Source organism: Physcomitrium patens, chromosome 21 (genome assembly GCF_059467195.1).
Source record: "Physcomitrium patens ecotype Gransden chromosome 21, ASM5946719v1, whole genome shotgun sequence".
In the NCBI taxonomy this organism is placed as follows: Eukaryota; Viridiplantae; Streptophyta; class Bryopsida; order Funariales; family Funariaceae; genus Physcomitrium; species Physcomitrium patens.
Window position 1 is genome coordinate 9724707 of NC_143430.1, and position 22203 is coordinate 9746909.

General features: G+C 35.9%; 4 protein-coding genes across 9 annotated transcripts; 3 read left to right on the plus strand and 1 right to left on the minus strand.

The window, feature by feature from the left end:
• Nucleotides 1-1282: 1282 nt before the first annotated feature.
• On the plus strand, nt 1283-3739 carry LOC112274430 (geranylgeranyl pyrophosphate synthase, chloroplastic). Its single transcript, XM_024503933.3, has 3 exons — nt 1283-2270; nt 2559-2906; nt 3253-3739. The coding sequence occupies exons 1-3, from the start codon at nt 1689-1691 to the stop codon at nt 3484-3486; spliced, it is 1164 nt and encodes a 387-aa protein (XP_024359701.1). The 5' UTR covers nt 1283-1688; the 3' UTR covers nt 3487-3739.
• A 2523-nt stretch (nt 3740-6262) lies between these two features.
• LOC112274334 (uncharacterized) lies at nt 6263-9117 on the plus strand. Of its 2 annotated transcripts, none has more exons than XM_024503747.3 (4): nt 6263-6497; nt 6699-6937; nt 7147-7899; nt 8605-9117. In XM_024503747.3, exons 2-4 carry the CDS (start codon nt 6710-6712, stop codon nt 8635-8637), a joined length of 1014 nt encoding a protein of 337 aa, XP_024359515.1. In that variant the 5' UTR covers nt 6263-6497; nt 6699-6709; the 3' UTR covers nt 8638-9117. The 2 variants fall into 2 exon arrangements, 1 of the variants encoding a protein (XP_024359515.1); XR_016499614.1 differs by lacking the exon at nt 8605-9117 and adding an exon at nt 8304-8365 and having other exon boundaries at nt 6264-6497; nt 7147-8092.
• Nucleotides 8132-10833, minus strand: LOC112274335 (uncharacterized). Of its 5 annotated transcripts, none has more exons than XM_090245573.1 (5): nt 10702-10833; nt 10153-10295; nt 9685-9762; nt 9203-9261; nt 8132-8960 (listed from the first exon to the last, which is right to left on the minus strand). In XM_090245573.1, the coding sequence occupies exons 1-5, from the start codon at nt 10769-10771 to the stop codon at nt 8567-8569; spliced, it is 744 nt and encodes a 247-aa protein (XP_090101699.1). In that variant the 5' UTR covers nt 10772-10833; the 3' UTR covers nt 8132-8566. The 5 variants fall into 5 exon arrangements, with proteins under 5 accessions (XP_090101699.1, XP_090101701.1, XP_090101700.1 ...); XM_090245575.1 differs by having other exon boundaries at nt 10153-10350; nt 10702-10828; XM_090245574.1 differs by having other exon boundaries at nt 10578-10716.
• LOC112274336 (NEDD8-specific protease 1) lies at nt 10830-12613 on the plus strand. Its single transcript, XM_024503753.3, has 4 exons — nt 10830-11105; nt 11492-11574; nt 11744-11835; nt 11996-12613. Exons 1-4 carry the CDS (start codon nt 10830-10832, stop codon nt 12265-12267), a joined length of 723 nt encoding a protein of 240 aa, XP_024359521.1. The 3' UTR covers nt 12268-12613.
• Nucleotides 12614-22203: the final 9590 nt, after the last annotated feature.

Below are 22203 nucleotides of genomic sequence, written 5' to 3' on the forward strand. Positions count from 1 at the left end.
ATTTAATAATTTTAAACTTATAATAATCAATATGATTGTTTATCTCAATTGTCTCATGATAATATTAATTTTTTATGTGTTTTTATAGAATATGTACTTAAAATGTCAAATAAGAATGTTTAACTATTCAATTCTTAGAAGAAATAATAACAATATTGGCAGATTGTCAATTTCAATACTCATTTTTATATGTTTCATTATCTCTCTTCTAAATGAGACTTAGTACACATTAATATTGTATCTAGAATTGATATATTGTAGATGTATGTTTCTAGTGGATATTCATCTATTTAAAATGTTTAGTAATTTGAAATCCTTAGATTTTCTTCTTGATTTTCTTAGCTGCAAATCCATCATACATTAATATTACTAAATATATACAATAATATATATTTTAAATATAGATAAGAATATTTTTACTTATTTTAAAATCAAATATTCTTATCTATTGCTTTTGTTGATCTTTTGGACATAAATAAAGAGGGTCTTTTCCTTGTCTACTACTCTAAACTCACTGTCAAGAAGATTATCTACTCAATTCCATTCATCCACATCACACTTTCGACAAGCTTAGGACTTGTTTAATCAAAATGTTCTTTAATTTTTATTTTTTTTAAAAAATAGATTAAAACAAAAATTTAGTTTTGTTGTTAAATTTAACAATATATTTTGTGGGTAAAATCGTTGCAGTTGTTTTTAAAAACAAAAATAAAAAGATCCCTTTTCAACATCTCCAACAAAAACTACAGCGATGCTTATTTGACTTATACTTTTTTGACACTTACAAAAAAATATAAAAATATAAAAAATAATGTGAGGAATTAAATTGCATATGATCACGAAAATGAAAAGTCGTACTTTGCTCTTAAAAGCATCCAAAAGCATATTGTTAAACCTATCAAATTAGCAAAAAATTGTATTTATTTTTATGTAGACTGACATAACATATTATATGCATTATTATACATACATGTACCATATATATACTATTTAGATATACACGTACACATACACACGCGTGATTGATTTAATACGGAAGTTCATCCAACTGTCATCCGAAAACATCCTTCCTCATTCGTGGTTAAACATTACCTCCCCAAGACCGAAAGGTGCCGTCCATGCGGTCACCAACCGTCCGGAGGATGCCGCTCGACGAGACCACCGCAGCGTGTTTCCTGCTCCAGACTCCAATGACGATCGCGAGGATGTTTACAGCATCACGCACTTCGCTCTCAATCGGATATCCGGCGACGAAGGGGCCTCGAGGATTCCGTCGTTGAATCCCATGCAAAACAATCCTTACCCAATTTATACATCAGCTCCCGTAAGCTCGGGTGAATATGACTTCGAATGCATCTTGAAATCGCTTCCGTTTCGGAGTTTAGTTCCTATGTTTTTTTGGCATCTAGCAACGGGACCCTGCTGCGGGCCGATCAAAGTCGGTCTTCGTTGGTGTTTTCTCGTTGTGCTCAATGCTCCTGTTGTCATTACACTCCAAGCTGCTTCATCCCAGCGCTGCTTCTTGTTGTTGCAGAGTCTCGGAAGCAGGTTGAGTTGTGCTGGGTGTTGGTGCGAGTGTGTTTTTTTTTTGGTTTTGAGGTTTCTGTAGAGTTCAGGATTTCGGAGGATTTGTTGGAGTGCGACGGTGAGGTTACGCGAGAGAGAAAGGTGAAGAAGTAGACGGAGAGATGGGTTCAACAGTGGTCTCATACAGTTCGCAGTGTGTCGGGTTGGCAGCACCCACGAACATTGTTGCCCGTGTGAGTGGCGCGGATTTGGACAGAATTTCTGGGCGGACCCATATGAGCACCCAATTCTATGGTGTGCGCTCTGGAGCTCTGGGTGCCAAGGGCTGGGTGCGGTCCTCGACCAGGATTTGCACACGAATCCCGGTGTTGATTATTAAGGCCCGCGTCGTTAATGAAGTGGAGGACATATTTCCAGATGCCGTCTCAAAGAGTTTGGAGTTTGATTTGGACTCTTACTTGAGAGCCAAGGCCAAGGCTGTAAATGTAGCCCTTGATAAGGCAGTGCCAATGCAATACCCGGAGAAGATTCGAGAGGCTATGCGTTATTCCTTGTTAGCTGGGGGCAAGAGAGTGCGGCCCGCTCTGTGTATTGCGGCGTGTGAACTTGTGGGAGGTAATGAGGATCTGGCAATGCCATCGGCTTGTGCTATGGAAATGGTCCACACCATGTCTCTTATTCACGATGACCTTCCTTGTATGGACGACGACGATTTAAGGAGAGGAAAACCTACAAATCACAAGGTACTATCTCTGCTCGGCCATATACAGCTCTATCAGCACTGTTTGTGAATGATTCGAGTAATTCAGTACTCGTATATAATTTTTTAGTTTTTCAGTGAGGAGAGAAGTTTACTCCGGAATAGATCAGAAACCTGTTCGTTCGATCGTTCCCCCATTCTCTTTCAGGGCATCGGCTTCATATTCCTTACTCTGGAACTGTAATCTTTCACGTATTGCGACAGAGTCCAGAACACTTAAGGGGTAGATTTATATTGTCACTAACTTCGGAAGCAAATATGTGTTGTTAAGGCCTTCGGAGAGGATACTGCTGTGCTGGCTGGAGACGCACTGTTGGCATACGCCTTCGAGCACATAGCCCGCGCAACGACAGGAGTGCCAGCGGATAGGGTTTTGAGAGTCATCGCTCATTTGGGAAAAGCTGTAGGTTCTGAGGGCTTGGTGGCTGGGCAAATTGTGGACATTGCGTCTGAGGGAGATCGTACTGTGGGCCTAGAAATCCTTGAGTATGTTCACACGCACAAGACTGCCGTTCTTCTGGAGTCTGCCGTTGTCAGCGGTGCCATCCTTGGAGGAGCTTCTGAGGACGAAATCAGCAGACTGAGCAATTATGCACGCAATGTGGGACTCTTATTCCAAGTACGTATCTCCTTGTACTGTTGCTATTGATGTGCGAGATACGCGTCTGGCTGCAAGATGTGTCGTGTGCCATCAGCGTGGGTCATTGTCCACCGTTATACCATTTTTTTCTTCAAATTGCACTGCTCATACTTTTCCATTGGATCTTTGATTGCTCATCTCTAAATCATCATATCGCTGGATGTGAACTTCAGAGCAGCATACTACTGGACTTGTCTGTGGCCGTGTCACCTATTGTCCTTGCTTTTGCACGAGTACTTTTAACAGGGTTATAACCAGCTCCCCGGCATTTGGCCGAGAGACTTGGGTCGCAATTCTGATGCTGTGAGCTTGTCGTTCTTTACAGGTCGTAGACGATATCTTAGATGTGACCAAGTCGTCTGCCGAGTTGGGCAAGACCGCAGGCAAAGATCTTGTGGCCGACAAGGCTACCTACCCAAAGTTACTGGGGCTGGAGAAATCGAGGGCTTTTGCGGAGGAACTGATACGAAAAGCCAAGGACCAACTTTCGGTATTCGACCAGCAGAAGGTAGCACCCTTACTTGGGCTTGCTGACTACATCGCTTACAGGCAGAATTAGCCACCTTCCATTCTTCAGGTGTAGATTATATGTAGATTAGCATATTATCAAGTATAAAAGGGCCCAAACGGGACGTAGGTTAAGCATTTCTGGATTGTCTGTGACTCGTATCATGGGCTACCAGTTATTATTGATGGCTCCAGTTCCTGAGAGCTTGTGGGCAGTATTCTTTTCGCAGTTTATAGAAGTTGACATCGAGACATGTACAGTACATTCTCTGAGGATCAAATCCAAGACTCAGCATTGCGTTTGCCTTCGTCGTGCAGTTGTTGCATATTGAATATCACTCCAAGCATGTGCTTTTTGAATTACAAAAAAGCGAAACCGTTACTGCTTTTTTGTTTTGCAGCATCCTGGTCCTTGGGAGCATGAGCTTCTTAGAGTAGTCCATCATGACAAAGGGTCCGCAGAAATTAATGAGCTTGAAACCCAAAAGTGCTGCAGAAAGTGAATGGATTGGATGCATCCAAAACTTTTTTAGCTTTGCCTTAACAAGGTAAAGGTAGTTGTCAACCACCTCAAATTTCCAACCTATAGGGACCAAGTCTGACATTTGTTGGTCACAAATAGGTTGGGGGTTGATTAAAATGACGTTAAGCTATGATTGGAAATAGACAGGGGTAGATTAAAATGATATTAAGCTGTGAGTTATTATTAGATGCCACACTTCTCTTGATAGCATAATTACGTGCCACACTTCTCAGTTTTGTAAAAGTTGGATTCTTGGTTTTGTAACCCAGTACTAGTCAGAATTAGGTTGGTCTATATGTCAGAAATGGATTGAAGAGAATCTTTAGCTAAAATATTTGTATGAATTTCGTTTTTTTAGTCAAATTGTATAATAACACCCGGAATCCTTCTCATTTCTATTTCTGTGCATGGAAGTATTATATATATATATATATATATAGCATTTACTACAAATATGTTAAAATGCTTAAGTTATTGGAAATGGATTGTCTATCTTACATGGAAGTAATCTAAGAAATAACTCAATGTCAAACAATATAGAGTGGATAAATAGATTAAGGACATAAAAAAGTAAAACCAATTTCAAACCCAAGACCTTCTATGTATTGTTCACTATCTTTATGTAGTATTTGTAGAATTCAAAATATACATATGGATGTTTATAGTAATCTTTTTTTTTTGGGTCTACTATTTGTTTTTAAATCATTTAAATTAAGGATGTTTGTTTTTAAGCTTCTCTTTGATAAGCTAAGTGGAAGATGAGGTTCTTGAGTAAGTAGTATTTAAGACTTTGCTTTAATCGTTTAAGTGGATGGACATCTCTCAAAAACATCCACTTATAGGACAAGTCTTGTCTTTACTTCTAAAACTCAATAATTAGAAGTTTGAAGTTTTACTATGATTATTAAATATCTAAAACAAAGATTTTTTTTAAAAAAAAATCTACGATTCTAATAACATTAATGTAGTGTTATAATTTTTTAATAATTTTTTTTATAGTTTTCTATCTAAAATAAAATATTAAAAATTAATTTTTTATTCAAAAATAATTAATATTATAATAGTATTATGATACAATTTACAAAAGAAGGAACTTAGATTTAGAGGTTTGTATTAAAAAAGTATTATTTATTATTATTATTTTCTTATTAATTTTTAAGAACTAACTTCTTATTAGTTTATAAAAATTATTATTATTCTAATTATCATATGTAATTCTTATTATTAAATATTAATTTATTTTAAGATTATAATAAATAATTAAAAAATATTTATATCTAAAAGAAACTTTGAAGTTATTCTTCTACTATTTAAATTAGTTAAGATTTTGTTTGAGTAATTGTAAATATGATTGAGTTCTCAAAGATTATCTTAACTCTTTATATTAAAATATTATAAATATATATGCAAAATATATGTAAATATTAATTTAAGATTTGTTAGTTGAATTTGGAATTCAATACAAATTAAGTGATTTTTAGTACATATTGTTGTGATATATTATAAGAGTCTATACAATAGTTTTTATATAAAAACATATTAATTAAAGATGCAAACTTCAAAGTATAAAGATATATAGATATAAAAAATATGAATATTCAAAATCTTTTCTTTAGTTTTATTGATTATAATGACAATTTTTTTTATAAAAATGAAACGAGATAGAGATGCATTTGCTATTGTAGTAGTTATAATACATTACACTTTACAAAGAAAATAACAAGAAAATTGCCAACAAAAAAAAATCATTATTAAGATAAGTGTTTGAAGACATTATTTTCAAAAAAATAAATATATATTTCTTTCAATTAAATTTCGAGAATTGTCAATTCTACATCTCCAATTGATATTGCTACACTCCACATGACCTCTACACAACTTAAATCGACTAAAAAGCTTGCTTCTATGCTTAAGGTATGTTTGGCACTGCAATGTTCAATCCCAATATTGATTCAAAAAAACCAAATTTTAAATTATGGAGTTTTTGAGGCAAATTTTATGCTTTTAAAAAAAGAACAGCTTGCAATTTATTTTTTTAATAAAATATTCATTGTCTCCCTAGCAATCACCAGCCTTTTTTTAAAGCAAAAAAAAAAAAGAAAAAAAATGTGCAAAAGAAAGAGGCATATGTATTGTTAGCTAGTTGTCTTTGAGAAGTGTATCAATATCAGCGTTAAACAATTCTCTAAATGTATTACTAGTACAGATACACATGGCGTTTATGGAAGGGAGGGGGTTGGTGACCCACGCCATCGCAGCGGGGCCACAGACCCAAACGGTGGGTGACTAACATACTCCCCTCAGCAGCTAATAACAAATCCCTGCATTTTGCTTCTTCTTCATAAAGTGTGACGCCCCACTCGCCTCTTGCTCCTCCACCACCACCATCTCGCTCAATCTCCCAGTGTCCTGCCCTTCTTCTCCTTGTTGCTTGTTGTTGCCCACCACGGAATTGCGCTCCAGCTGCGGATTTCGTCTCCTGCGTCGGGTTTTATCTCAGGAAATCGGGATTGGGAATTGATAATTCGCGTGATCGTGAGGTGGGTTGTTGTGAATTGCGTGAAGAATGTGCGCTAAGTGGGTTGCTTCTAGTATGCTGTGAGAATGGCGATTGTGGAAGTGGTAATTAGTGGGTTGGGTGAGTTGATGTCTGGCAGCAGGCGAATTCTCGGGCTTTTGTCATGTTTACTTCATCTCATGAGACGGAGACTTTGTTTTTGCAATGTTTCTGTGTGAATTAGTGAAAGCAAGGATGCAACGAGCGGTGGTGATAGATGGTTTCAACGAGAAGGATCCTGAAAGCTCTTTGAAGCTTGTGATGAAACCGATTCCGAAGGCAGAGCCTGGACAGGTCGTGGTGCATCTGACGCTGAGGCCTGTGAATCCAACAGACCTCGTCGCCATCCGCAGTGGCCGAGCAGCTAGAGGCATTGTTGGATCTGCTACTCCAGGATCGGAAGGTTTTGGCATTGTCCACGAGGTGAGCACCATCTTCTCCATTCTGCATTGTTCCGTTTCAACGAACACTGTGCTATGTTTTGTAATGAACTAAACTATTTTACAAGTCCGTATATTTGTGAACTAGGTCTCAAATTTTTGCCCACATCACAGAGGAACATAGGGTACTATTTTACAATGTTTGCGCGATAATCCTCTTGACATTGTGAATGCCGGTAATCCTCTCCGCAGGTAGGCGAGGGAGTGACGAAGGTGCAACCGGGGCAACGAGTGGTACCCTTCTTCACGGAAGCCGGGAAGAAGGGGGAAGGCTCTTGGCAGCAATATGTTTCTGTGCGAGAAGACTTGGTGTGGCCAGTCCCAGACACAATCTCAGATGAGACGGCTGCTCAATTTGTGATTAACCCGTGGACAGTCTACGGAATGCTGACTGACCTCCAGGTACCCAAGGGGGAGTATGTGCTGCAGACCGCCGCTGGCTCTGTGCTTGGCAGGCAGGTCATTCAGTTGGCCAAGCATTGGGGCATCAAGACAATCAATGTTGTCCGTCGTGCTGAGCAGAAGGAAGAGCTCCTTGGTCTTGGTGCCGACGAGGTTATTTGTTCCACGGAGGAGGACATTGTTGCTAGAGTGAAAGCAATCACAGGCAGGAAAGGTGCCTGGGGTGGCCTGGATTGTGTTGGTGGTGAGATGACGAAAAAGGTCTGTGCGAGCGTGAGATGGGGAGGGCAAGTGTTAGTGTACGGTGTCCTGTCAAGTGTCGACGCAACAGTTGCAATAACGGATTTGTTCAGAGGAGTGCATGTGACAGGGTGGATTCTTTACAATTTCAGTCCTGATCCAGCCAAACGACAGGAGTATATTGAGAATGTTGCGAAGCTTTTGGAAGAGAAAGTGATCGTACCTCTCGAAGGGGAGAAGTTCGACTTAGCCGATTTCAAAGCTGCTATGAATAAGACGGAGGAAGTTGGTCGAGGTGGTAAGGTACTACTCACAAGCTGATTAAATTTCTGTCACCATACTACGTTGCCCCCTATTGATTCCAAACCAGCTTCATCGTCTGAGGAACACTTGTCCACATATTTGAGTACGCTATAGGCTTTTGCACGTAGTGATGGCTGAGCATGGTGTTACATCCAGCATGACATGGGGAATTGAGTTGTCTGGTGCCTGAAAGGTACCGTGCGTTCATTTCAATGCTAGAGTTTTGTGAGAATTCGTAAAAACATTTTTGTGGCAAATGTTGATTAATTGATGGTGTGGTACATACGAAAATATATCTTAGCATCGTTCATCATGACAATCGTAGCCCTTAGAGCGTCTTGCATTTTTCCTGCTTAGTGATTAGAAAAACTCTGAAGACCATCATTTTGATACTTGCCTGAAAGCTCGTGTCTCCCCTGAATGGCTATTTAAGGATTAGCCCAGCATTTTCTATACTGCTTCATCTTTTGAGGTCTTTCTTTCATCTGGAGGATGGGTTGGTTGTGATGTAAAATATTTGCCAGAGTAAGAGTCGTCTCTTGGAGAATAATAGGTCTGATGCTTCGATTGCGTTAGCTGCACGACGACTAAAGCCTCACACTCGTGCCACAGCGACCGTAACAACTGCCTTCATGGCAGTTATACTCGTACCAATATTTACACAACATTATTTTTGCCACTCAGGCTTCATGACCGGTTTTGCAGGTTTTGTTAACTCTTTCTTCTTGCCGACTTTAGAAATGGGTGTCTCCACGGGATCTGTGGCTACTGCAGCTACCTTAGATGCTTGTTGTGATTTCAACATTCTGGCTTTTTCACCTTCTTCAGCAGCGGCCCGAGCAGCAGCTGCTAATTTTGCATCCTCCAGGTCACGTAAGGCTTTCGCTGTGGCTTCTGCCGCTACGCATGCAAGCCTATCGGCCTCCTCGGCATCAGACTTGGCCTTATCATGTGCGGTCTGCCTAGCAGCAGCTATTTTTCTACAACGCTCAATTTCGTCTGCAATGAGAGGTCCTTCCTCTCTGATAAATTTAGCTAACCATCGAAACGGATCGAGTGGCCTGAAACAAGCATAATAAGCAGAAGAATTATCATCGTTACATATGACACGCTAGAACTTTCTGAACTTGGCAACAAATTTTTCTGAAAGAACAAAGAGCGCCATTGCTCTGAAAACAGATATGGAGATATACATAATAAATACTACGAACTCTTGAAGCCCTGTGTGAAGAATGAGAATTATGAAAGGTAATCAGCAAAGATCCAAAATTACTAGGAAGTGAAGCCCAGCATGTATTGTCACCTTTCAACGATCAAGTGCTGCAGAGCTTGCAAGATTACTGCTACCATCAGAATGTCCTCCTGCAAACATATATCTTCTGGATAATCAAGGTGAGTTACACATCCAAAAGACACTGGCACAATTGCCAGAAAATAGTACTCATCATCGACTCAAAACGTAAGAAGCTGATATCGGCCTTCACGTACACTTTCAGCTACGTGCTACTCAGCAACACTTTGAGCAGTCTCGATTATAGTATGAAGACAAAATTTCGAAAATTGCGACACCCCGTTTCAAAATGGCACACAACAGACGAACACCAGCCTCAAGTGTGCTGGTTGCAACGACTTTGTACTAACAGCATGCATTTGCTGCGGCTGGGTAAAGAAAGAGTAAGATACTCAAAGAATCAATCTCGCTTGAAGAGGTTGTGGGATGTACAAAATGCAAAACTAAGCAACAGCATTAAGGAGTTTAATTCATCATATTGGTTGGCTACATACAAGGTACTGCCGAATGTATACAGCCATTTTCATAATATGTGCCTTCAGCTCTTTGGCACGATTCCTTACGTCTTCATCCTGCATAAATTTTTCTTTCAACAGCACTTAGAATCAGAAATCTGTCACACTGTTTATTTCACGCAGTCCAAAGTAGCTTAGTACCCGTTTTAGCTTCGAGCTAGAATCGGAGGTTACAGGGCAAACAGTGAAGGTAGTCCCCACTTCTACGAAGTCTAGAGCATGCAGAGGGCATTCCTTGATAACCAGGATATTTTGCTCAGCACCCCGCAAAACTGATATAGATTCCACCCTGTAATTTAAACAGAAATAAGATGTGATGGTATTGACGACCCCTAAAGTATGCTTAATTCTTCTGAGGGATGTAAGGTACCCAGGATCATCCCACAGACAGTTGCAGCATAATTTGATTCTCACTAGATCCTCGAAAATTCCATCTCAAGTATATACCTCAATATCATCGTCTGCATTAAACCACATTTCATCGAATGTAAGTGGTATTTTAGGATCCCTCGGTGGCGGTGCTGGTGGCGGTGCTGGTGGCGGTGCTGATGGCAGTGCTGGTTTAACCTGCTTCCCCTCCATAACTCTTCCTGCTCGCTTCAATGCATCAAAACCACGAAGTATAGCAATTTTCACATCCACCCGCTGAATCCATTGCAACCGAAAATATTAAGAACCCATGCTATCGAACGTTACCCAACAGAACGGAATCCCAATACCACGGATACAAACGGCAGTACGTGACAATAGAAATTGTTGCCAATTGATAACGGAGTAAGTCTTCGGCGCTATGAACTCAGTGACGACCAAACGAAAATATACTCAATTAAAACATTTCGCAATAGAAATTTCAGTATCGAATGACGCGCAACCTTCAAACATTGCCAAAGCGGAAAACCATTGAGATTACTTGCTGTGTCCCCGAGGAAATAAGCTGGTGAAAAACGGTACGTTAACCTAAGTGAGACTCGCACAAATTGCCTCATTGGGGAATACCCTGTGGTCGCGTAGCCTCTGGAACGGTCGCGTGCCCTATTGCTGGGTAAAGAGTCCCATATCCGCCCATCTCCTTGTATTCAATCCTTTCAGTAACTTGCAAATTGGCAAGAGACGGAGCAGGATCGATGGCGCCGGCAAGAGGAGATTCGAAGGTGTTGAACTTTGGCGATGTCACACTGAGGCGATCGGATCTTCAGCGCTTGAAACAACCGGAGGAGCTGAATGATCAGATCATCGAGTTTTATTTCGAGCACTTGACGTCGAATCTGAATGTCGACACCCAAAGCGGATCCGTGTCCCCCTTGCTTCTCGTGGGACCTTCTCAGACATATTGGTTGCTTCACTGCCCTTCCGACAGCTTGCAGGACTCTGTTAAACCTATGTCGTTGGCAGAACGAGAGGTTGTAATCTCCTCAGCCTTGCTACTCGCTTCTTCTTGGCATTTGCATTCGTGAATTATTCCCTAACTGCAGCTCCAGATCTCAATTCCATAGGCAGCTTGGATTCGTGGATTTAGAGAAATTTCTAATTGTCTTTGCTGTGTAAGACCGTTATGAACTAGATTGTCGTTGATCAGTTCCTTCATTATCGCGAATATAAAGGCTTTGCATGCTCCCCTGCCAAACATTGTGAAATCCAGCTTGTCGAGGTCTACATGTAATACGGAAATCCATTGCATTAGCGTCCATGCAAAACACGATGTGTAGCCAAAATAGTACATCTATGTGTTCGAAAACACCGGACGCAATCTAAAATTTGAAATTAGGGTTGGATTTTGACGGGGCAGATGGTGGTATTTGCATTGAATGATAATCCGGATCCTAGCGCAGCAGAGGGTGGATGTCATTGGAGTCTCGTTGTCTACAGCAGGTCAGCACCACATTACAGTTTTCATACAAGTCCCACTCCTAATCCTGTATTTGACCCAACTTTGGCCTTTGCCTATTTTATATGCTACAGATTGGATTGGGTGGGTGGTCATGGAAGTTTTGTAGGAAGTACGTCAAGGTCCTGAGGAAGCATGAGAGTGATTTTGCAGGCCTCAGAATGTGTTCGAGCATTATGACAGTCTCGGAGGACTGAACGGAGCCGTTGCAGTGCGTTTTGTCAACAAAATCAAGCTGCACATGGGTGAGTGAACTCCCAATTCGATTTCCTTGCTTTTGCCTCAAAACACAAAGCAAATATGCGCATTAAAACAACATACATCTCGCTACGAATTGTAATACGTTTCATGGGGCTACACATGGTCAAGAGAGCAAAGTAGATGAACTGTAATGTGAGTTTGCAGGAAAGAGAGCTGCACAAGCAAAATCAAGAGAACGTGAAACACCACAGCAGCAGAATGCTTACGATTGCGGGGTCTACGTGATGAAGACAAGCCAGCTCTTGTGCAACGCCTTCAAAGAGCAGCAGAGGGCTGTAACCTTTGCAGACATTGTGGATTCACTGCGAACCCAACTGACCCCAGCTTCTGTGGATGAGATGCGTACAAGCACCGTGAAGCTCATTCTTCAACTAGCAAAGCAATCGCCTTCCAGAGCAGCTGTAACGACGTCCTGAATATGCATATTGTTCATATTCAATCTCTAATTTTTCTAAACAAAGGCAAGAACCCATTCTCAACCTGCACAACCATGAGTTTCGGAGTGACTGCATCCTTTGAGAATCAGGAAGCTTATGATTTGTTCAGATAGGTGGTCTTTAGCGAATGTAATGTTTGTAAATGTGGTAGCTGGTGTTTTTGTTTAGGTTTCATGGATGCAACTAAATAGAGGACAAAATTAAAAGATAGAATATGTTCGATAAATGAGAGAGTGGTATGTTAAAGAGAAGCTGGATGAGTAAATCCACTAAACATTACATAATAGTCTGTGTGGACAATACATGTTTTGGATGATTTGAAGAATGGCTGCTTTTTATGTCTGTGAAATGTAAAAACAATTTTCTTTTTGTGAAGATTGTTTTTTATATATGATAGTAAGAAACCCCTCAATGATGGATTACTGATGAAATTTTAGTTTATTGATATTTTTAGTAAAGTTAATAATTTCTCCTGCATATTATGCATTCTTATGTAAAAAAACGATAGGAATTGTTTTCATTCACATTGAGGTAAAAATTGCAATGAACATTCTAATTGTTGAAATCATTAAATGTAGCCAGCGCTCTCCATAATATTTATTGTAGACTACAATAATTACCATAGCGCTCTCCATAATATTTATTGTAGACTACAATAATTACTATAGCTACAGTATTTAGAGTTTAGTGGAGAAGTATTGTTTATCCTCTCCTCTTTTTTCTTCTTGTATACGCGACACAATTAGATCAATAGATTTGTGTGTGTGAAGTTCTTTCTCCTTAGAAACCCTCTTGTGTGTAGAAACCCTCTTGTTTGTGTATGACTTATTACTACTTTTGTGTGTGTATGACTTACTACTACTCTTGTGTGTGTGTATGACTTGCTATTATTCTTGTATCTTTCTAAACATTCTCAACACACGATTCTCTTCTACACACTATCACAATTTTTTGCTTTAGTCTTTGACTCTTCAAACCTATTGCTATCCTTGTTCAATGTCTGGGTCATGATCTTGTTCTTCTTACTGGCCCCTCACACATTAATTGCTTGCTTAGAGCACTTATGCCACTCTTTGCCTTGCTCGCTCTGAATACTTGATTCAACTCAACTCCACCCTCTGTTTGCTCCTTGCTCCATGTTGCGCCCTGAATTGCCGCCAAACAGATGCCAAACTACCGCCAAATTACCGTTGAATCCGCCGCTGCCACCCTATTGCCCACCGCCATTGCCGCCCTAACGTCGCTGTCGTCGCCGCCGCTATTCGCTGTTGCCGCCCACCATAGCCCGCCGTTGCTCGTCGCCGCCCGTCGCTATTGTCCGCCACTGCCACCTTGCCGCCTTATCGCTGCCTGCTGCGACCATCTTATTGCTATTCTGCTGCCTTAATCTACAACTCTTTCTCCTTAAAAAAAAAATTATATATTTTTGTTTTTTCAAGTTCAAATTTATCATTTTATTTGACTTTATATTTTAAGGTACGTTTTACTCAACTTTTCTACTTGATCTTGTATTTTCTTTACAGATTTATTTATAATGAGTGCTTCAACATCTTCAATTGCTTCTACTATGGTTCCAACTATTACTAGTGCATCCCAACATTTTCAAGCTCTTTTATTTCCACCATTGAGTGTGGATGGAAACAATTATTTATTATGGGCAAAAATGGCAAAAGCAAATTTATTTGCAGAACAACTCTCGGATGCCATTATGTTTGAAGGATCTCCTACAACAAGTATTTCTATACTTCTTGCTATTCATTGGAAAGCACTTCTTCTCTTTCGTCGTCATCTTGTACTTGCATTACAACATCAATATTTGGAAATGGAAGACCGTGCAGAACTTTGGAAGAATCTTAAATCTAGGTTTGATCATCAAAAGACCATTTTTCTTCCACGTGCACATCATAATTGGACACATTTACATGTCTTGGATTTTTCAAATTTAAATGCTTTCAATAGTGAAATGTATAGTATTATCTCACAATTATGATTATATACACAAAGCATTTCTGAAGAAGAAATGATTGAGAAAACTCTCTCTACATTTCCTCTTGTATCTGCTATGCTTGCACAACAATACATGAACATGAAATTTCAGAGTCATTCTGATCTCATGTCCTATCTAGTTCTTGTGGAGAAGCAAAATGAGCTACTCTTGCGCAATGCGGAAGCTTGTCCTATTGGAACTACAGTTCCAAAATCTCATGCACTTAATATTTCAAAGTCTAAGAAGAAATTATATAAACATGGGAAACGTACTCATAAGTATTAGGGTAGTCATAGTCAAGACTATTTCTACCCATATGGAAAGAATAAACGTTCTACTATTAATTATAGTAAAAAAAAAAAAATCAAAGATGCGTTCTTACCATAAGTGTGGAATGATTGGACATTTAGCACATACGTGCCGTATTTCAGAATATTTTATTAAAATATTCCAAGAAAATAAGAAATTGCGAGCTGAGGCTCGTGAAGTTCATACCATGGATGCGTCCATGGATTCAATTAGTGTTGATGACTTAGAGGCTTATATGAATGATAGAACCTCTAATGATGAATCAAATGATGCGTTCATTGATTCTGCAACAACACATATTATCTTGCGAGATAGATGATTTTTTATTGAAAAATCTTCAACTTGGCAAACTAAAAATATGATGACCATAGCTGGAGCAAATGCGTTTTGTTTCCAAGAGGGCACAACGATGGTAAAATTACCTGCGGGTTCCATCATAAAATGTAAACATGCGATGTTTGCACCCTCAGCACCTCGGAGTCTGATCAGCTACCAAGATGTGCGTATTAATGGTTATCACCTCTCGACCGCCACTTTAAATAGAAAAGAGGTTTTGATTCTTGTGAAGAACCATAAAGTTGTTAAAAAAGCTTTTGCTACAGAAAATGGTTTATACCAAATTGTGATTCGGCCTCCTATTATATTTAATTTTGTATCATCTATGTCAGAGAGTCGTATTTCTCTCTGGCATGGACGATTGGGACATCCAGGATCCACATTATTTACAAAGATCATTCCATGTATAATTGGGTACAATTTAAAGCCTACAGATGTAGACTCCATGAAATTATGTCGTGTATGCGTGCAAGGTAAAATGATTATTCGACCTTCAATTTGGAAACTTCCACAAGAATTACCACCAATGCTTGAAAGATTGTATGGTGATATTTGTGGTCCTATTAATCCAATACCAGGACCATTTCGTTATTTTCTGGTCCATGTTCATGCATCAGGTAAACAATCACATGTTTCATTATTATCAACTCGAAACATGGTGTTTGCCAATCTTATATCTATGCTTATTCGCTTTCGGGCATATTTTCCTGATTATCCTATAAAAACATTGCGTATGGATAATGCAAAAGAATTTGCATCAAAGTCTTTTGAAGACTATTGTACTGCAACAGGAATTGAGTTGACATATTGTGTTCCATATGAAGATGCTCAAAATGGACTTGTAGAATTATTTATAAAGCGTGTATAACTCATTACCCGGCCACTCTTCCTTCATGCAAATCTACCTGCATCTATGTGGGATCATGCAATTTTACATGTTGCAACATTAATATGCCTCCGCCCTTCTTCTCTTGAAATTGTTTCACAACATGAGCTCATTTTGGGTCGTGTTCCAAATGTATCTCACTTACGAGTATTTGGTTGCCGTACTTGGATTCCAATACCAGAACCTCAATGGCATACTATTGGAGCTCATCAACAAGAAGGCATATATGTTGGTTTTGATTCACCAAGCATTATTCGTATTGTTGATCCATCAATTGGCATATTATTACGTGCACATTTACAAAATTGCCATTTTGAAGAAAATATATTTCCATCTCTTCAAGGAAGAGTATCCAATCAACAAAGAAATAAAGTATTCATATTTGAAGCACCAAAAATGTTTACAATGAATACCGATCCTAGGACATCTTTGGCAGAAACTAAAGTTGCTAAGATTTTACATTTAAAACGGATCGCGGATGAAACACCTGATGGCTTCAATAATGCACCTAGAATTACAAGAGTTCCTATTAATGAGGCTCAGAATGCACGTGCTCAGATTGCAATGCCATTGACTACAATACCTCAAGTTATAACAACAACAACTAAAAGAACTCGTGGACCAGATAAGCAACCACGTAAGAAGAAAGCTATAAAATTAACTAATCTTGATATTATTTCTCAAGAAATTGCCACTCATCTTGCAAGACTACTAATTCATGATGATATATCCATGCATAATGTACCTTTAATTCTTATGAAAAACAATCTTAGAATTCGAAGGAATAAGAACAAGTTGAGTAAAGAATTATCTATTCTGTATTGTGTTACAGATGATATTTGGGACAGACCATCTATTACGATAGATGAATCATTTGTATATATGATTATAAAAGCCCTTTCTTGCAAGAAAGACGATCTTGAACCTCAAACCATCAAAGAGGCGATGTGTCGCTCAGATTGGTCAAAATAAAAAACTACTATTGAGGAGGAGTATGCCTCTTTGCATAAGAGGAAAGTCTTTGGTCCAATTGTAGACACTCTTACATCTCGCCCTGTGGGATATAAAATGGTATTAATATGCAAGCCAGATGCTCAAGGCCAAATAACCCGCTATAAAGCTCGTCTTATTGTTCAAGGATTTATTCAACGATTTGGCATTGATTATGAAACCACATATTCTCCAATCATGGATTCAATTACATTTTGATGTATTATTGGAATGACAGTTCATGCCACCCTTGAAATGCAACTGATGGATGTAGTTACTGCATATCTATATGGTTCTCTTGATGCAAATATTTATATGAAAGTTCCACCTGACTTAGAAAAAAGAACTCTTAATCAACCCGCTCTAGAAAAATATCATGGTATTTAATTATGTAAGGCTTTGTATGGTTTAAAACAATCCAGATGAATGTGGTATCAACGTCTTCGAGATTATTTAATTGCAAATAATTTTATAAGTGATCCAGTAATCCCTTGTTTGTTTATCAAACGAGATAAAATTGGTTTTGTGATCATCGCTGTATATGTTGATGATCTTAACCTAGTGGACACTACATCTGCATGTATTACAGCTACAAACCTAGTTATATGTGAATTTGAGATGAAAATGCTACGAAAAATAACTTTCTGCATTGGTCTTCAGATTATGCATCTTACAGATGGTAGCATTTTTCTCTACCAACTAACGTATATTAGACGAATTTTGCAAAGATTTAATATGATTGATGCTTATCCATTGTCCACACCAATGGTTGGACGTGGTCGTGATGGTCATGATCCATACCGTCCATGCGAAGAGGAGGAGGAAATATTGGGAGACCAATATCCATACCTTGTAGCGGTTGGAGGACTTTTGTATTTAGCTACATCTACAAGACCAGATATTGCATTTGCAATTAGTGTTCTTGCAAGACATAGTGTACATCTAACACTACGACATTGGAATGGCATCAAATATTTATTACATTATTTAAAAGGTACTGAAGACTTAGGATTATATTACACAAAATCTGCAGATCCAAAATTGATTGGATATTGTGATGTAGGATATAAATCTGATATCGCAACAACTAAATCTCAAACAAGATATGTATTTTTAAGACATGGAGCTGCAATATCATGGAAATCAGTGAAACAAACAATAACTGCAACTTCATCCAACCATGCAAAAATTATTGCCTTACATGAAGCATCTCGAGAATGTATTTGGTTGTGATTAATTGATAAATTCATTCAAACAACCTGTGGATTTTTATATGATGATTCTCTAACTATCTTGCATGAAGATAATAGTGCTTACATTGCACAGATGCAAGTTGGTTTCATTAAAGGCGACAGAACAAAATATATTGATCCAAAGTATTTTAGTTATACTGATGACTTGATTACTGATCAAGCACTTATAATTAAGAAAATTGAATCTACAAATAACCTTGTTGATCTCTTTACCAAAGCTCTCCCATTAAGCAACCATCGTCAACTTATTTATGGCATTGGTATGCGACGACTTGCTTTTCTTGAATAAGAAAGTTAATGAGCTCTTTAAATAATTAAAGAAAATGATGTTGTACTCTTTTTTCTTCATCTATGGTTTTATCCTTAAATAAAATAAGGTTTTCCTAGATAAGGTTTTAATGAGGCAACAATTCTTGATCTTGCAAGATCACAGAAAAGTATAGATCATAATTCTATACAAATTTTATATTATGTAAATATTATGATGAGCAAGGAGGAGTATTGAGATCATTAAATGTAGCTGGCGCTCTCCATAATATTTACTGTAGACTACAATAATTACTATAGCTATAGTATTTAGAGTCTAGTGGAGAAATATTGTTTATCCTCTCCTCTTTTTTCTTCTTGTATACGAGACACAACTAGATCAATAGATTTGTGTGTGTGAAGCTCTTTCTCCTTAGAAACCCTCTTGTGTGTATGACTTACTACTACTCTTGTGTGTGTATGACTTACTACTACTCTTGTGTGTGTATGACTTACTACTACTCTTGTGTGTGTATGACTTACTACTACTCTTGTGTGTGTATGACTTACTACTACTCTTGTATGTGTGTATGACTTGCTATTACTCTTGTGTCTTTCTAAACATTCTCAACACTAATAACAATCAATCATATTTGTGTTTTCATACAGAAAAATTACTCTTATTAATTAAAAAAAAGTAGATTGTAATTCAAATTGCTTATAATTAAGTACAAAAAGGATGTGACAAATGATTCATATGATTACAAAAAATTACGATTTAATTTGTAAATCATTTTCTTTTAGGATTTTATACTTTAAGGAGCATCATTAATTATGCTTTATCAAAACATAATTTAAATTCACAAGATAATAATATAAGATATAATACTCTTTAGCCATATAGATACATAATTTTGTTTTGTATTGTTTTGTTTTTTTTTTAAAATCTATGATAGTATACCTAACGATTTTATTTTATTTTAAATCAAGATATTATTAAAGATAAAAATTATAAATGTGAATAAGTTATTATTGCAATTCTATCTAAATCACTCCAATAGTATTAAGATATTGATGTTTTTAGTTTACAAATCTATTATTGCATATGAAACAATCTATATGTGATAATAGAAGCTTAAAACATTGATAAAATTACAAAAAAAATACTTATAAATTTTAAAAATGTATACTTTTTAACATGAAAAAATAACTATCTTTTAAAGACGATACTACAATGATGCTAATCACACTTCTAGGATTTGTTCAATAATCTCAATATATCAATGAATATATATAATTTATTTATAAAATTAATGTTTTTTTTTCTTAATTATATTTAGAAGGTTAAATATTACATAGATTAGTTAGTTTTCTTAAGACTATTGATAAATTTTTATTCATATCTAAGACTCTACAATAATACTAACTTATTGAAAATTAAATCACTTTTAATAATGTCACTACCATACAGCCCATTATCTTAGATCACTCTATTCTTCTTATAAGTTATCCTATAACTAACTAAAGATAAAACTTATAAGCAAACATATATCTTTATCGAATTTCTCTTCTTCTTAGACATATCCTAAATTAAATTTTTTAAAATTCCTAATACTTTAATAAACTATTTTATATTTTACACCTAAATAAAAAATAATTCCAAAATTCTATAACATTCTAAATCTATTAGTAATCCAATGTAACTTCTAAGATCCAATATTTCTTATATTATTTTACTACATTACTAATTCTTGGAGAAATGGAATATTGCATTTAAATTTCAAAACTCTGTTTAATTCTTTTATATCTTCAATCTCTTCATTTATATTTGCAAAATCTAACAAAAATAACTTACAAATTTATAAATAACTCTTGATATATTATATAATAATCAACTTCAATTACACATTTTCTTTTGTATATTTGTATAAATTAATATTTACTAATTTTGATTCTAAATAAAAAATTAACATATAATCTAATTAATATTTATACAAATTATTTTTTCTAAATTAGTCATATTTTCTATAAATGATCAAATATTTCTATTTATAAACCAATAATTATTATATATTAAGATACGTAGTAGATTTGTTTTAGTTTTTATTCTAAATCTAGTTTTTTAAAAGTACACATCTATATATATATATATATATATATATATAATAAAAAAAGTATAAAATAATAATTAAAAATTCTAATAAAGATAAATTGAAGTAATTTAAAATTTAAAATTTTTTACATATTAAATTTTTATTGAGATTTTTGAAGTTTAAGAATTTTAAAGAATAAATTTAATACATATATAGTAGTATAATTGAATTTAGAAAAATTATGATTATATATAATACGTATTAGAAAAAATAAATATAAATTTTGATAAACATAAATAAAGTATAGAATTAATCTGCATATACTTAAATAATCATAAAAAATAAAGTTTTTTTTAAATATTTAATTAGATTTTTTAAAAATAATACAAAATACATATTTTTTATAATTTATTTTTATGAATTTTTATTAAGTATAGTTTAATACTGCAAAAAAAATAAGTATATATCATTCTCTATATTTTTTATATAGTGAAGTTTTACAATTACAAATTTAACATTCAAATACATGTATATTTATTTAGCCTCTTAATAAATCACATCACAAAGATATATTTTATCCACAAATATTTTATTATTTATAATACTTAAACCAAAAGTGACATGACTTTTGCAAATTAAATTATTTATTATAGTATCATATACAATAATCAATCAATTTAATTAAAAATGTAGATTAGATCCTACTTATTTTATTTTCCTTGTGGATAATGATGCTTCACAAAAAAAATTGAATGAGTATGTCTTTTTGGGGTTATTAAATGTTGATTGGTTTAATTGTAGCAAAACTTATTTGGCTCAGAAATTTATTAGTCAAACTTGTTTTTTTATGTGGTCTTAGAAAAAACTTGTGAGGTGATTGTTGTTAGCTATGTAAAAATGTTTCTAAGATTGAGAAACTAAGAAAAATAAAAAAATTAAATCTGATATCAATCTAAAAATGTAATCTAAAGATTTTGACAAATATATAAATTTCTAACATGCATAAGTTGGCAACTCAATGCTAATGAGTGATGCCTATAAGAGGGTAGATAGCCAAAGATAAGAATCTTAATGAATATGATCTATGGAATAATACATAGTCAAATAAAAGATTTCAATGTCTAAAAAATATATTTAAAAATCAATAGATGGGAATAAATATAGATGTTTAGAAAAAAATCCAAAACATTATACTTTTAATTATATCTTCTAACTCAAAGTCTAAGCCTCTATGGCACATATTAATGCCCTACAATAGAAATGTATCTATTTAAGTAGAGATGGAACCTCTATTTATTGCCTCCATATTGCCCTAAGATAGCAAGCAAGCAACGAGGAATTGTGTAGATTGAACTCCACAAATTATAATCCATTGGATAAAATTCATCTACAAGTCTTAATCTATAAAACCCTTTTAAAAAAGAAACAAAAAGAAATTTTTAATGTCCATAGTCAAGAAGAGACATAAAATAAATTAAATAATTTTACAAATATCTTGAAAAAAACTAAAAAGTACTATGCTTGTTCTTCAACAAAAGATAATATTATATGGCACTTTGAAGGGTTTCAAACAAGAAGTTAGTGAAATAAAGCTTTTTGTTTCCTACAATACTTCTAGTTATGTAGCACTTAAAACCTATTTTAATAGAAAATCCTTAAGTTGAAAAAACCTGATTCCTACATCTTATTGTTGATGAAAATCTCACTTGAACTACCAAACCGTTTCATGAAAATCTCCTCCATGAAAACCCAACTAAACAATTGTATTGTTTTGTGAAGTATGATGATAATAGTTAATAAATTCACCTAACCGGT